At 37.1% G+C, this 15,737-nt stretch overlaps 1 protein-coding gene across 1 annotated transcript; it reads left to right on the plus strand.

Moving 5' to 3' along the window:
- The first annotated feature begins 441 nt into the window (after positions 1-441).
- On the plus strand, positions 442-8,399 carry HMGB1 (high mobility group box 1). Its single transcript, XM_039323603.1, has 5 exons — positions 442-611; positions 4,521-4,682; positions 4,861-5,006; positions 5,207-5,381; positions 6,552-8,399. Exons 2-5 carry the CDS (start codon positions 4,533-4,535, stop codon positions 6,726-6,728), a joined length of 648 nt encoding a protein of 215 aa, XP_039179537.1. The 5' UTR covers positions 442-611; positions 4,521-4,532; the 3' UTR covers positions 6,729-8,399.
- The last annotated feature ends 7,338 nt before the right edge of the window (positions 8,400-15,737 follow it).

The raw sequence follows: 15,737 nt of genomic DNA on the forward strand, positions 1-15,737 counted from the left end.
TAAAGTTAGCACAAGGGCATCACACTAAATATTCCCTTATTATTGTTTTCTGTATTTAATAACAAGGACTGGATTAGTGTTGGGAGTGTTTTTAGAACCCTTTATTCAGGCTACAAAAGGGTTTATTTGACGGTGCGGATGACGGCGAGGCTAAAGCAGTAAGACTCCCTTTGCCTACACTGAAAGTTATGCCATTGCCTGTGAACCGCTCTCTTCATACACTGTACTAGAGCAGCAGTTTCAGCCTCAGAGCTGTACATCCCGCCTCAGCCATCTCTCTTCCACTCATTTTTACATTTGCGCGCCCTTTCAATCCCAAGTGACGTATCTCCCGCCGCGACCAATCAGCAGTCTCTTCTGGTCAGGACAATGGAAGGTGTTCCTCCAACCCGCTTAGCTCCTGCCTCAGCGGCAGCCAATAACAAGAAGCCTGTGTTGAGAGTAATGTTACCAGTGCCGAGAAGAGTGAGGAGGCTGCGTATCGATCCAGCTCACAGCCATTGCAGTGCATTGGACTACATACTAGATCCAGGCAGCCTTGGTGGCCGGTGTGAGCGTGTTTGCGACTTGTTTGAACTGCGGTTGTTGAGTGTACGAGAGTGTGGCACAGGGTAAGTATATTGCGGGGTCCTTGGCAAAGCAGCCAGCCGGAGTTGAGGAGGCCGACGCTCCCAGCCTGGCAACGGTGAGGCTTTGGGGTGCGAAGGGCAGGATTCGTTCCTCACAGCCACACACACAAAGGGGGGAAATCGGGCTGGGACCGAGCACACACTTTCCTCGCCACCTCGGAGACGGAGGAGGGTGGCGGGAAGGCGGTTAAGTCATTAAAAATAAAGCCGCCTGGGGAGTTTCGAGAAGTGGGAAAAAAGGACCATAAATCCTGGGACCCCCCCCTTTCCCGTCGTGCCCCAAGATCCCTAGTCACGATCGGGATCGACGTCGTAAATCCGTGTAAATGGAGGAGGACTCGATTCGTTTTAGCCCGGCAAGCGGGGCGGCGGAAAGCGGTCCAAGTGTGAATAAGCTGCTTACATAGCACGGCGATACAGAGCCATCTAGCCATTGCTGCAGCGTCTATGAAGGGTTGGGGGGGGGGGAAGCGGCGGACTCTCCACACGGACGCCCTGGTCGGTCGAATGGGGAGGAAAAACGAGGAAAAATGGGGAGTGGGCGCGGGGGGGTCGCCTCTCCCGCAGGAAGCCCCGCGATGCTGAATTGCAGGAGCGTTTCTGGGCGTTGCTGGCCTCGGGGCGATAAATCACCTCGGGAACTGCGCTTGCTGTAACATGGCTGACGAGAGCCGTGTGTAGAGCAAGAGAAAACAAGGCGAGAGGAGGGCTGGCTTGCGCGCAAGGCAGGGGGAGGCGCGGACGGGCGGGCGGGGGCGCAGTTCAGGGGAACTTTTTCAAGGCGCCTTTTCTCCCTGGGCGAGAAAGAGCGCCGGCGACCGTTTAAAAGTCCAGATCGGCCGCAGGTGAATTTTTGCCTTTCTTTTTCCACCCCACCCCCCCCAATTCACACACACCCGCCCCGGAGTTAATGGGGGCTTTAAAAAATAAAACTAAAAGGAGAGGTTCTGGCGGGCTTTGGGAGAAACGAGACACTTCCCCCCCCCACCGTTCGCATTTGCTTGCAATGGCTGAGTGTGTGCGCCAGAGTACAGAGCGCACCGACACACACACGCACACACACAAAGGGAAGGAAGGAGCCATATTCTCTATGAAGCAGCGGCCATTCCGAGAAGCGGCCTCTGTTCCTGCTAAACGAGTTGCTGCAAAGGCAATGCACGGGGAGCGCTCTGGCTATAGAGGCGCCGCCACGCAGCGGGCAGGGCTCGGGTCCCGAGCACCCGCTGCCAGCGCAGCCTTTCCGCTGTAGCGGAGCTTCCGCGAATCGCATTTCAAGGGGACTTTCTCTCATCAACAAGGCGTTTGCACAAAATGGAAGGAGAATTGCTGCTGTCGGTGGTGACCTTCTTAAGCAGAAGCCTGCGCCATTGTAGGAAAAAAAACCCGCCCCGCTTCTTCATATAATACTGAAGCACATGGAATTAGAAGGATCCCACAGTTGTACGGTTTTAGCTATGGTGTCTACGTCTTTATATAAAAAAATATTTATTAGGTAATTTTTTCTCAACCTTAAAAAAACCCGCACGTGATACTTCACTTACCCATAATGTGGACTTCGCGTTACTTTATCCTAACCTTTTCTAAAATTACATACTAGACTATATTGGAAACACTTAATAAAGCATGTTTAGAATGTTTACTATGGTATGATTATTTTTCTCTTGTACTTTCAATAATGCTCTGTATTATTGGATATAAATTAACAAGTAAAAAGTTTAAGATGTATCACACTTTTCATAAAGTATGTTTGCAAATTAAATTTATTCAAATAACATTTTCTTAGGGTAAGGAAAATTAAATATAGTAACATGTTTTTTATAGATTTCTCTCTTTTCCTATGTTTTTTCATTATTGAGTCCAATTACTCAGATATCCTTATTTATTTCTGGGAGTTTTTCTGACCTCTGTTTCCAGAAAAGCATGAGTAGTTCTTGATTTTTGAGTCTTGTTTAACTGACAGAAACTTTAAACTGGACATGTTTAGTTAGGCAAAAAAAAAAATCTTTTTCTGTCACAGGCCAAACTGGCAGGAAATTGAGCTTGACAATACTGGCCAGAACTATAACACATTTCCATACTTAAATTGTGCAAATTAAGGAAGAGAGTGCTTCATGGCTATCTAAGAAAAATCAGAAACAGTATTTTTGCTCCTTAAAAGAAAAGTTTAATGCAAATAAGGAAATCCATTTAAACACTTGAAAAAACAAAATATTTAATTTAATTTATAGACATTAACTTGATTTGCTGGATCAAATCTTAAGGTCTGTCTAATAGGAAACTATTGTTATATTTTTAAGCCCTTATTCGTCTAATTCACACTGGGAACAGTTTTTTTTATTGCTTTACCAACATCCTTTTCTAAATCTGTTGGTGGCAGCTCAAATCTCATTGTTTTTAAGAAGTAGGACTTCTCTTTTTGGCTCAATAAAAGCCTGCAGAACTACATTTGTTGTTTTATTGCCTATTATGTAAAAATAATGATAGAACTCTTCACAAACTTTTCACAATTTCCCTAACCAGTTCTAACATTTTCTTCCTTATAAGCTTGTTTTGAATTGGCACATGGAAATTCCTGTCTATGAATATGTTCACTATGTGTTTATGTGCCTGGAAAAGTCAATGGTACATACATTCCCCTCTCTGTCCCAATGTTCTAGAACTCAGAAAAATTATATTCACATAATCCAGAGAGTTGGTGAAGCATTAGCATGTCAGCCTGGTTTGAAAACATCTCCAGAAATGTGGCTGGTCTTAATCTACCAAAAATGTACTGGCATTCTAAGATGTGGTATGCCCCTTCACAGACAGTGACCTGTTTCCATCTGTTGGTGAAATTGGTTGTTGCACATGAAATTGGAATAATTTAGTACTAATTTAATATTTGTGAGTAAAGGACAATGCTTCTGCATGTATATCATCTGGACAGGTCTCATGAACAGTTGTAAAGAAACATGGTAAAAAATTGATTTAATTTTATACATGGAGGAAGAAAATGAAAAATAGGGTACTTGATATGAAATACAGAAAATAGCTGGGGTAGATGTCTTCAGGTAAATGTACATACATACCTGTGCATGGAGGATAGTTTTGGGTTATACAATAAAGGTGTGTTTGGCAATTTAGTTTGAAAGAAACAAAAGATTCAGAAGTTACAGACTTCTAACCCAATTAGAAAATATTCTGTAGGATTTAATATCAATTTATGCTATGTGTCATAAAATTTATAGATATGTGTTATGTATACATATTTCTTGCAGTTAAGGAAAATATACTTTGAAACTCTAGTGTAACATTTTTTGATAATTTGTATAAGCCTGTATCCCGTAACATAATTTTTATAAATGGAGCATTTGTCACTGATAATATCTTGACTATTCATCTGCAAATGTGCTGGCAATTACAGAACCAGGAACTTAATGTACAGTATATGCAGACTTCAGATATTCTCCATTCCTTATCTCCAGAGGATTTCTGAATATTTGCTACAGATTTGCATATATTGCTGCAACAATATTTAATTGCTAGACTGGAAAACTTTCCCTAGGCTAAGGGCTATAGTTGACCTTTTGTTATCCAGGGCCACATTTCAAAAGATAGTAGGGGTGGCAAAGACATAAATTAAATGTAACTCCAAGTTTATATTCTTTTTTCATGTGTTTTACTATTTTTTCTGTTAGAAGAGAAGGGTTTTGGATCCTTGTACATACTTAGAGGCTAATGCATTTCTAGACTAGATAATCAGAGAAAGTTTGATTATAACTTTTAAAATAAAGTCTCCAAAGTCAAATAAGAGTGCAGCTTTATCTCAGAATGTAAATTTGACCATTTTTAATCAACGTGCTTACTATGAAATCCAAAATAATTTGTCAAGAATTTCCATTTGACTTTTAGAAATCTTCAAAAATGGGCAAAGGTGATCCTAAAAAGCCAAGAGGTAAAATGTCCTCATATGCCTATTTTGTGCAAACCTGCCGGGAAGAGCACAAGAAGAAACACCCAGATGCTTCAGTGAATTTCTCAGAGTTCTCAAAGAAATGTTCAGAAAGATGGAAGGTACTGTTTGCTAAAATAACAATACAAAGCACACTTATGTTAATATCATTTTAAAAATATAATTTTTAATGATTTAAATATTTAAAATATTTTTACTCATAAGAGGTTCAATTCCAAGCTGGAACTATGGATAAACTTTTCATTAAGGATGCTTTCTGGTCATGTTTTATATATATAGACTATGTCCGCTAAAGAAAAGGGGAAATTTGAAGATATGGCACGAGCTGACAAGGTTCGTTATGAAAGAGAAATGAAAACTTATGTACCCCCAAAAGGAGAGTCAAAAAAGAAATTCAAGGATCCAAATGCACCAAAGAGGCCTCCGTAAGTAGATTTTTATAGTTCGTATGTATGTAGTTGTATTATACCGATGATGCATAGAAGATTTAATAGTTGAAAAATAGTGCTACATTTATTTTTGTGTCCTGTTATAATGTACTATTTGTGAATAATACTAATTGTTTTGAAGCTGCTATGCAAAAATCATTTGTTAAACCTTAATTGTTCTGTAAATCTATTTTCAGTTCGGCGTTTTTCTTATTTTGTTCTGAGTATCGTCCAAAAATCAAAGGAGAACATCCTGGTCTTTCCATTGGGGATGTTGCAAAGAAACTTGGAGAGATGTGGAATAATACCTCTTCAGAGGATAAACAGCCCTTTGAAAAGAAGGCTGGTAAACTGAAGGAGAAATATGAAAAGGTAAATTACAAATCCATCTTAACATAGTAAGATTGGAATAATAAATTCCAGGCATTTATTGTTATCAGGAATATAGCCATATATTTGTGCATTTTTTCTGGAGTATAGAATACTTATTTTCTCTTCATATTAAAATTCCTATTTGGTTGAAGCACCAAATAAACTAGTCCATTTAGACTTGTTTGCTTTTTAGTGGAATGTGAGTTCAAATCCCACCTTAATCATGAAAGCCAGTTGAGTGACCCTGGGCCAGTCCTCCTCGCTCAACCTAACTCACCTCACAAGGTTGTTGTGGAGAAAATAGGAAGAAGGAGTATTAGGTATGTTTGCCACCTTAAGTTATTTGTAAAAATAAGGTGGGATTTAAATAAATAAAATACACTTTTAAATGTGGAAGCTGGAGCATTAGGAAGACTCTAGTGGTAATTTTAAAAAATAATTAGGATTAATAATAATTGCATCTTGTAGATAATTTTAATAGATTCATAATGTTATGGCTTTACTGCATGTTGATTAATGTAAAATATTAGATCCTAGCTTAGAAAATACGAAAGAAATATTGAATTTTCACAATCATAATAGGAATTTTATGAATTTTGGACATAAACTTGTACTTGTGGTATTGACAAAATATACTACCTAAGCACTTTTACTTGTGGGATTATAGCACATGGTTTATCCCCTTGTTTCAACTGAGACTAGAGAAGGACTTAAAGAACATTATGAACGATGGATTTGTATTAGCAAAATGCATTTATGAGTTGAGCATCAACACTTTAGAGCACACAGAATATTTCTCAATATAAAACACAAATTAGAATATGAAAGCAGACTTGGCAATAGAAAAAAGGTTTTAAAAACAGGTGAAGTAAAAATGAATTACTTGAGGATTGGCTTATTGAGCTTTACTAGGCAGTTCAAAGGAATATAGTTTATACATGCTGAAGGTGGCACTATCTACTCTTTAAGTGAAGTGTGTGAAAAGTTGAATTCTTTCATTTAAACTTTATTAAGTGTAATCATAACCCAGCCTTCTGTGACATCCAAACATGATTTAGGCTCAGAATTACAATTTTGACCGATTTGCATTTAAACTGAAGAACTATTGATCTCATTATAGACGAGAGTTTATGTTGTGTAAATAAAGTTCTTTTTGCTTTTCAAACCAAGGATATTGCTGCATACCGAGCTAAGGGAAAGCCTGATGCAGCCAAAAAGGTAGCTCCTAAGCCTGAGAAAAGCAAGAAAAAGAAAGAGGAGGAAGATGATGATGATGACGATGAAGAGGAGGAGGAGGAAGAAGAGGAAGAAGAAGAGGAGGAAGAGGAGGAAGAAGATGATGAATAAGTCTTTTAGATCAGATTTTCTTGTCTATAAAAGCATTTAACCCCCCTGTACACAACTCACTCCTTTTAAAGAAAGGAAAAAAAATTAAGCATAAGGCTGTGTAAGATTTGTTTTTAAACTGTACAGTGTCTTTTTTCCTTTTTCTTTTTTTGTATAGTTCAAAGCTACCAAATATGTCTTTTGGTAGACTTGTCCTTTAGTGGTATCTCAGTGGCCACTAATGTTGCCTAGTACAGAATGGGGGTTGTAAATTGGCATGGAAGTTTAAAGCAGGTTCTTGTTGGTGCACAGCACAAATTAGTTATACATGCAGATGTAGTTTATTATTCATCTTGAGTTGTCTGCCTCATAAAATAATAGTTGTTCTGTTAACTAAATACCACTCTGTAATTGCAAAAAAAAGAAAAAAGTTGTAGCTGTTGACATTCTGATTGCTTCTAAGTAAATACATTTTTTAAAAAAATTAGTATTGTTGTCCTTTTAATAGGTGCCCTTGTAAAATCAACATTTCCCTTTTTTTCCTTCTGGAAACCTTAACTTTTATGTTTCGCCCTTTTGGGATCACGTCAGAATTTTGTCTCTTCGTGTAATACGTTGATAGAATGATACAAGAGCTTTGAGCAACATGCCCTATATAATTATGATAGGGTAGGAAATAAATATTTACCAGAATATGCAAAACATGTTTTTCCCCATGTAACTGGTCACAATAAAAAAATGTTCTTAACCAATTTGTATTTGCTCAGCTTTTGCTATGTACAATATTCTACTGAGTTGTATAAATTTGCCAGTTTTAGAAGGATGAGAATTAAAATACAATTTCTGTGGCATGAAGTACTTCTAGGAGAAAAATAATTTAGGGTGCTTCTGAGGCCACTAAGTATATTCTCACTTTGATCTGCAAAGAATTTACATGTATGATTTCATTGGCTAGTAGTAAGTTGAATTTGCAAATACTTTAATACAGAGGAGAGTACTCTATCTAAGCAGGTAAAGTTAAATGCTAAATTGCTGTAATCCTTTTAGGATACCATGTCAAATGATGATTGTGGGCTTTATGCCATGGATATTCCTGGTAGTAAACATCCCACAATAAAATACTTTACTAATGTTTTTTATAAGTGATACCATTGATTGATTTGTATAAATTCATGTTTTCAATCCACTACTAGTTTTAGCCCATTTTCAAAATTTTGTATTGTCTCAGATTAAAATGAGATGTATCTTTTTCTGTTATCTTTTATAACATTTTTGATGTCGGCCCATTTTGTAAGTTAAAATAGCAGTAGGGGGAAGTACATTTTTTCCATTTAGCTGTGAAGTATAACATGGTATTCCAACAACCTCTGATTTGATAAAATATAGATTGCTTTGAAAACCAAAGTTAAATTTTTTGCATTTTCAATAAAAATGCTGGCAGTTATGAACTCGGCAGAATAATCTGGGGATTGATTGAGAATTCTGTAGTTATGAAATAATGGTGCCAGTGTTTAAAAAAATAGCATTCTTGTAATTTTACACACTTTTTTGATGGAGTATTGTTTTGTTATACAATTTTGACTTTTAAGATTCTTACTTCAATTTTGCATTTGTTTATGTATAACCTCAGGAGAATATTGAACATCTGATTTCCTGGTTGATACTAATAAAATAATAATTACAGAGGTTTTATATATTTAGTTAAGTTATTTTACTTAGAATAATTTTTGCTGATTTAATCCGCTCCAATATATACCACACTATTGAAATCCATAAGCAGCAATGTTTGTCACTAACATGCAATAGTATTATTAGCCTTCAAAAATACAAAAAAATGTTCAAGGAAGGAGTTTCATGACCCCAGAAATTGCCTCAGTGGGTCTAGTTTACTCTTAAGCAGGAGTCTGTTGTGGAAAGACAAATATATTTTTATGTAGTTCCTGGAGAATATAATCCTATGCATATGAGGTGAGAAATAAGACTCAAGTCAACATTTCTCCAGATAGCTCAAAATTTCATTCAGTGTTAACTTTTAAAACCAAGCTTGATTTTATGTAATTTCCCTTTGCCCTAGCAGCTTGTTTATCACACATTTAGGAGAGCCATCAGCTCTTATAAATACTGACATAAGTAATAGTGCTACTTGTTAATCAAGTAATAAATAAATAAATAACCCACTGGGAGCTGGGAGCCAATGTACAATTTTGTGGTGGCCATCTATGCTGAAACACATTCAGTCTTAGCTCCATAAGCCTCCCCCCCCCCCCGCATGGCCTGAAAAGAACAGTGAGACTCCTCCAGTGGACCATGCCTTGGCACTTGCCCTGGTCCCACCCTCTTCTGCCAGAAACCCTCAGATCTATCCCACTCCTGCCCAGGCCCCCACAGGCACCCTTGATATGAATGATGTAGAGCTGGCCATACCCAGTAGGTCACACCCACTCCATCCATGCCCACCCAGTAGGCTGCACCCACCCTGGCCACACTCACCCGCCCCCCTGAGGGCAACCGCAATGCTGATGCGGCCCTCAGAAATTGAATTTGACACCCCTGGTTTAAAAGATTGAGGCCTATAGCACATTTTTAGTTATAAAATGTTAAGATCAGCTGCATTTGCATAATAACACATTTTAGTCTAAGGTGAGAACCCAATTTGGGTTTCAGTGTTCCCCTAAAATGGTGCTGAATAAACCATGATTAACCTAAGTATCTTGTAAATACTTGTAGGATGAGAATACAGCCTTTAAATGTGCTATTTTCTGACACTAAAAATATAGCACTAGGCATTTTTAAAATATCTGGTCAGATTAGGTTTTTGGAAATCTACCCTCTTAATGTCTTAATGAACAAACTTCAGGTCTTCAATATGTATAGTTGGGCAATTTTAAAGTCAAACTGATTTCCAAATTAAGTACAGTACTATTTTAGCCATTTTTAAAAAAACATGTAAGAGGTAAAAACTCAAGGCTTTCTGGCTGAAGCCACTTTTGTTTCTGAGGCTTTCTGGCTCAAGCCACAGGTTTCTGAATACCTGTGACAACAGCACATTCTGCCCATATATCCTTGGAAAGAAGTTTTGAAAAGTCTCTCAACACAAAAACTTGCCGTTATATTTGTAGCCGATACCATTATCTTATATAATTATGTTTGATCACTTATGAGGCTGTAATTCGTTCAGACTTAATAAGTACACAATTATTTTTCTATCCCAAATTTATGAATTCATTACATGATCATAAATTGTAGTATTCAATGGGAAAACATGTTTGTTTTGTCTGAAAAAGTCCCTTTTATGTCTGAATAGTTCTAAATATTAATTGTCCATATAGGGGAGTTTTATTGTCTTATCTCTTAGGTTGCCATTTTCTGCATTTTTCTCAGCTCTACAAAGGGTGACCCGATACTTAAAAATTTCCATGTCTTGAAACGCACACATACATACACACGCACATACAAAATAACCAGATCTACACCATCTTGACTTTTTTTTTTTAATCATATACTGCAGCGGTTCTCAACCTGTGGGTCGTGACCCCATTTGGGGTCAAATGACCATTTCATGGGGGTTGCCAAACAACGCAGTCCGCCATTTTTTTCCCCTTTTCCTTAGCTGTGCTACTTCCTTTTATTCTATTGGCTTTTGAAAGCCAATAGAATAGACTCTCTTGAATAGAGTCTAATTCTATTGGCTTTCAAAAGCCAATAGGAATTGTCCAGGTTGTCTCTGCCCTGCTGAGCCCGCCAAAAGTCCCATTCTGCAAACGGTGCTGCAAATTGTCTGCAGCGAAGGCGAGCTGTCTGGAAGTTTCCACCCCTCCCTGCTGAGCAACTACTAAAAATGTAAGTAAAAGAGGGCCAGGGGTGGGAGGTGGGAGGCTGGTGGGCACAGGGAGGGTTGCTGGCGCGCGTAGGGCCCAGCGGGTGCCTTACCTCCCTTGGGCTGGGCCAGCTGGTGGCCCAGCCAGTGGTTGGTCTGCTCCATCTCTGCCGCTTGCCAGCTACACCTCTGCCGGTGCAGGGGGCGGCACCATGCATGCGCAGCGCTCCCGGGCAGGGAAAGTCCTCGACTTATGACTGGTTGGGTAGTCTTCAACTTACGACTGGTTGGGTAGTCCTCGACTTACGATCGGTTGGGGGTCACGGCATTAAAAAGATTGAGAACCACTGATATACTGGATACCTTGGCCAGGCTTGAGTTTGTATTCTAGTGTGTCCCTTTGCCCTGATGCTGACCTGCATTTGACTTTTTCATACTTATTTTCCCAATGATACTTTTGGAACTCTTTGTGATTTTTATAGCCTGAATAATTTAGTGCTGCTAAAATTAAAATATACTTTTTAGTGATAAAAGCTTTATGCTGAGGAAACCAGGAATGGGTTTCAGCAGTTCCAAAAGTGAATTTTACAAATGGTGATGAGGGAATCCAGTGGATTTTTAAATATTTTCTGTATATTTTGAACCAATTTGCTAGTTTAAGAAGAAATAGTTTCTTGTTGTGTTATAGTATTTCTGTTTAATCTCCTAGACCAGATTCTCTCAATTGGTCACAAACGGTACATGAGGATCAGTTTATTGGCCCAAGAGACATAACAGCTTTGATACATTAATAGGAAAAGTCTCTAGGAGCAACTTAATTGTTGGCTCTTCAGAAGACATGGAAATTTGTTAGTAATGCAATGTTGCTGAACCTCTAGGCAAATGTGTTTGCCCACCCCACTCCTACAGTACTACAGCTGGTCCTGGACAGTCACCTTGCACTGAACTCATTGATGTACCCTGGGCTTGTAGATTCTAAACTGCAGTGTCTGCCTGAGGTACCATGGGCATGAAAGACCATCCCACACTGGGCAAGAGTAAGCCGCTTTTTCCCTATTTGCATGCTCCCCCAGCAACTTTTTTTTTATTGAAAATTTTTAAATATTTTTACAAAAAGCAAAAAACAAAAAAACAACCCTAACCCACCCACCCCAACCCTCCCTCTCCATCCCCCCCTGACCTTCCCAGAGCTGAATATAGGCTTAATTAAAATTTTTAAGAATCTTAAAAAAATTGAAAAAAGTATAAATCATAAATATATCTAAATACCTTACATAAACAACTTATAAAGTAATTAACAATAAAATATATGTAAGAAAAAAGCATAAGTATTAAAAAGAAAAAGTACTTAAAAGAAAAAGAGATAATAAAAAAAAGAGAAAGAAGAAAAGAGATATAAAAAAGTACAATCTATAAAATATTAAAGTTTATATACAAGTTATTAAAAAGCTAAATGATATTTTTTATATCCAATTTATATTGTATAAAATTTATCCATTTTTCCCATACCGCAAAGAATTTCTCTTGCGATTGCTCCTTTAAGAAAGCCGAAATCTTTGCCATTTCCGCCAAATAAGAAACTTTAAAAAACCACTCTTGCAAGGTAGGCAAGGATTCCTTCTTCCAATATTGCCCTACTAACAGCCTAGCGGCCGTAATCAAATTTAACATCAATATAACTTCCTTAGCATCACAATCAGTAACAATACCTAACAAAAACAATTGTGGGGTAAATTTTACCCTCTTTCTAAAAATTCTTTGAATATTCCACCATATCTTAATCCAAAAGACTTTTATATTTTTACACGACCACCAAATATGATAATAAGTAGCATCCAAACAACCACATCTCCAACATTTAGGCTGTAGGTCAGGATACATAAGACATTTTTTGTGGATCAAGGTGCCATCTATAAAACATTTTGTAAAAATTCTCCCTTAGGTTCTGGGCTTGTGTAAATTTAACATTCCTCACCCAGATAGTTTCCCAGGTATCCAGTAGAACTGGTTCACCAAAATTTTGTGCCCATTTAACCATACAATCTTTGATTAGTTCTGATTCTGAATCCAGTTCTACTAGAACCCCATAAATTCTCTTAATATGGGTTCGCCTTTGATCTTTTACTTGTTTAAAAAGATTTTCATCTTCTCTAAGCAAGCCCGTATTACGATCCATCTTCCATCTATCCACTATTTGTCTATACTGAAACCATGAATAGGTAATATTTTCATATACTAAATCTTCCAAAGATTTTAACTGCCAATTTTGACCATCCCATCTAAGTAGTTGTATATAAGAAACCCTATCCATCTTAACTCCTCTCCTTATCCCCTCTATCGCATGCCAAGGTATAGCCCATAATGGTATTTTAAAATCACTTTTATAATATTTCCTCCAAACCCGAAGTAAAGAAATCCTTATAATATGAGATTTAAAAACCCGGTCCACTTTTTTATTAAAAATTAGATAGGCATGCCATCCAAAAAGTAAATCCCAACCCTCTAGATGGAGTATTTCTACATTTGTTAAATTAACCCAATCACTAATTAGTGTTAAAGCCACAGCATCATAATATAATTTCAGATTCGGTACCTTGAGTCCACCTCTCTCACGGAAGTCTTGCATAATTTTAAGCTTTACCCTTGGTTTTTTTCCCTGCCCAAATAAATTTGTTAATACCTTTCTGCCATTCATTTAAATTAACCTCATTCTTTAAAATAGGTAACATTTGAAATAAAAAGAGAAATTTTGGCAGGACATTCATTTTAATCACTGCAATTCTTCCCATAAGAGATAACTGTAACTTCTCCCAATTTTTCAAATCTTTTTGTACCCTGACCCACAGCCTTTCATAATTGTTTTTATACAATTTTACATTAGAAACAGATAGGGTAACCCCCAAATATTTTATCTTATCAACAACTTCAAAGTCTGTCAGATTAACCAAAATCTGCTTATCCAAATTAGTCATATTTTTAGATAATATTTTAGTCTTATTGTTATTAATTTTAAAACCCGAAACCCATCCATATTGGTAAATCAGTTGTAATAAATTTACTACAGAATAGGTAGGTTGAGACAAAGTAACCACCAAGTCATCTGCAAAAGCTCTTAATTTATATTCTTTTTTGTTAACTTCTATTCCTTTTATTTCCTGCGACTCTCGAATTTTGATCAGCAAAATTTCCAGAGTTAAAACAAACAGTAACGGTGACAATGGACATCCCTGTCTTGTACCTTTTTCTATTGTAAAAACCTCTGACAAACCCCCATTAACAATAAGTTGTGCCGTTTGTTTTTGATATATAGCACCAAAAGCTTGTAATATTTTTTCTCCAAAATTCATTTCCTCAATGAATCTTAACATAAACTGCCAATTCAATTGATCAAAAGCTTTTTCAGCATCTAAAAATATCAGCCCTGCGGAGATTTGGTTATTCTTATCTAAATATTCTAATAAATTAATAATTTGTCTAGCATTATTCTTCATATACCTACCAGTTATAAAACCCGATTGATCCTTATGTATAAGCTGATGCAAAACCCTCATAAGCCTATTAGCTAAAATTTTTGCAAAAATCTTATAATCTACATTTAAAAGAGATATGGGCCTATAATTCTTTGGTAAAGTGAGATCTTGATCCTCTTTTGGAATCAAAGATATAAAAGCTCTACGCCATGACGGAGGAATCTCTGAGCCCTGTAGTATATTATTAAAAAGCTCATATAAAGGTTGAATCATCTCTTCTACCAAGGTTTTATAATAAATGGATGTCAAACCATCCGTACCCGGTGCTTTACCTAATTTTAATTGCTTAATAACTGTCACAATTTCCTCATTGGTAATTAGACCATTAATTTCTTGTTTCTGATTTTCTGTTAATTTAGGGAAGTTGGCCTCACTTAAATAATTATTTATATCTAAAGTTTGTACATTAGTACTCTTATATAATTTTTGATAGTAATCTAAAAAAGATTTCTTGATCAACTCCTTCTGATACACTAATTTACCATTATAATTTATTTTATCTATAATTCTCTGTCTCTGTTTCTTTCTTAATTGGTAAGCCAACCATCTCCCTGGTTTATTAGCATTACAAAATGTATTTTGTTTCATAAACAATAAATTAGTTGCGGTTTGATCCGCCATCAACATATTAAATTGTGTTTTTAGCAACTTTATAGATTCTTTAACCTTTTCATCTGTAGGATTTAAAATCAAAGACTTTTCTTTTAATTTAAGAACTCCTATAGTCTTAACTCAGTGCCTTGATGAAGGGCTAAGGGCAACCACTCTTCGGCCTGACCCATTTGGATGCAGGCTTGATTTCTTTGCAGCCTAAAGCTAGAGCAAGGAAGACCTGTGACGGTGGAAGGAGCAGTAGTCAAGTGGAGAAGATTAGGCCCCAGCCTTAATAGGACTGCTGACATGTTTGGCCGGCCTTGTGCAGATGTGGAATTGCTTCTTCTCAGTCTAAGGAAGGATCTGTAGTGCCTGGCCAAATTTGGAAAACTCCAAAAGTATTGCTATACTTCTAAGTTGCTCCTTCTTTACTCTGTCAGTCTGGCTTTCTCTCATCTCATTGATTACACTCATCGCGAGGGGCAGGAGCATTGCTGCTCTCCATAACACATTCTGAGTGCAGGTGCCAATTCAAGTTGAGTCTTCTTTCAGAGAAGTCTTAGGAAACAGAAAGCAAGAGAAAGATAGCACATTCTTGCAAATGATTTGTTTTTGTTTGCTTCTTATGATTTTTCTGTCTGGACAAAATCGCATTGCAACATTATTAAGGCACTCTAACTAATCTCCATAAAATATGGTCTGCTGTTTAATTGGGCTTTCTTGCAGGAAGAGCTGGTGGTTAAAAGTAGGCATATCACCTTCTTTGTAAACTTAATATGCCTATGTGTATATGATAAGTTACTTACTGAAGAGGCAGTTTATTTATATTTATAATATAAAGATTTGTCAAGATTTGTCTCCTAGTTATATGCTAAATCTAGAATTATTCATTTGTTCATTTATTCAGTTTTGATTTGATTTTGCCCAATTTCAGTTGACTGAATCATCCTTTGAAAATGTCCATTATAAGAAGTATGCACAGGAACTATGTATATGCCTTTGGCGTATAGGCATTCTGACCATGGAAAAAGTCTTCAGACAATGCTGGCTCTATCAGCCAAGAAACAGACATGAGCACCGTGCCCTAGA

This window comes from Crotalus tigris, unplaced genomic scaffold (genome assembly GCF_016545835.1).
Source record: "Crotalus tigris isolate CLP2741 ecotype Arizona unplaced genomic scaffold, ASM1654583v1 scf7180000024280.1573445, whole genome shotgun sequence".
NCBI classification, from domain to species: Eukaryota; Metazoa; Chordata; class Lepidosauria; order Squamata; family Viperidae; genus Crotalus; species Crotalus tigris.

Bases quoted from the DNA above. Each gene is read 5' to 3' on its own strand.
- HMGB1 (XM_039323603.1), top strand. From the start codon at position 4,533: ATGGGCAAAGGTGATCCTAAAAAGCCAAGAGGTAAAATGTCCTCATAT. The intron at 4,683-4,860 runs GTACTGTTTGCT...TTATATATATAG, and splicing joins AATGTTCAGAAAGATGGAAG to ACTATGTCCGCTAAAGAAAA. The intron at 5,382-6,551 runs GTAAATTACAAA...TTTCAAACCAAG, and splicing joins TGAAGGAGAAATATGAAAAG to GATATTGCTGCATACCGAGC.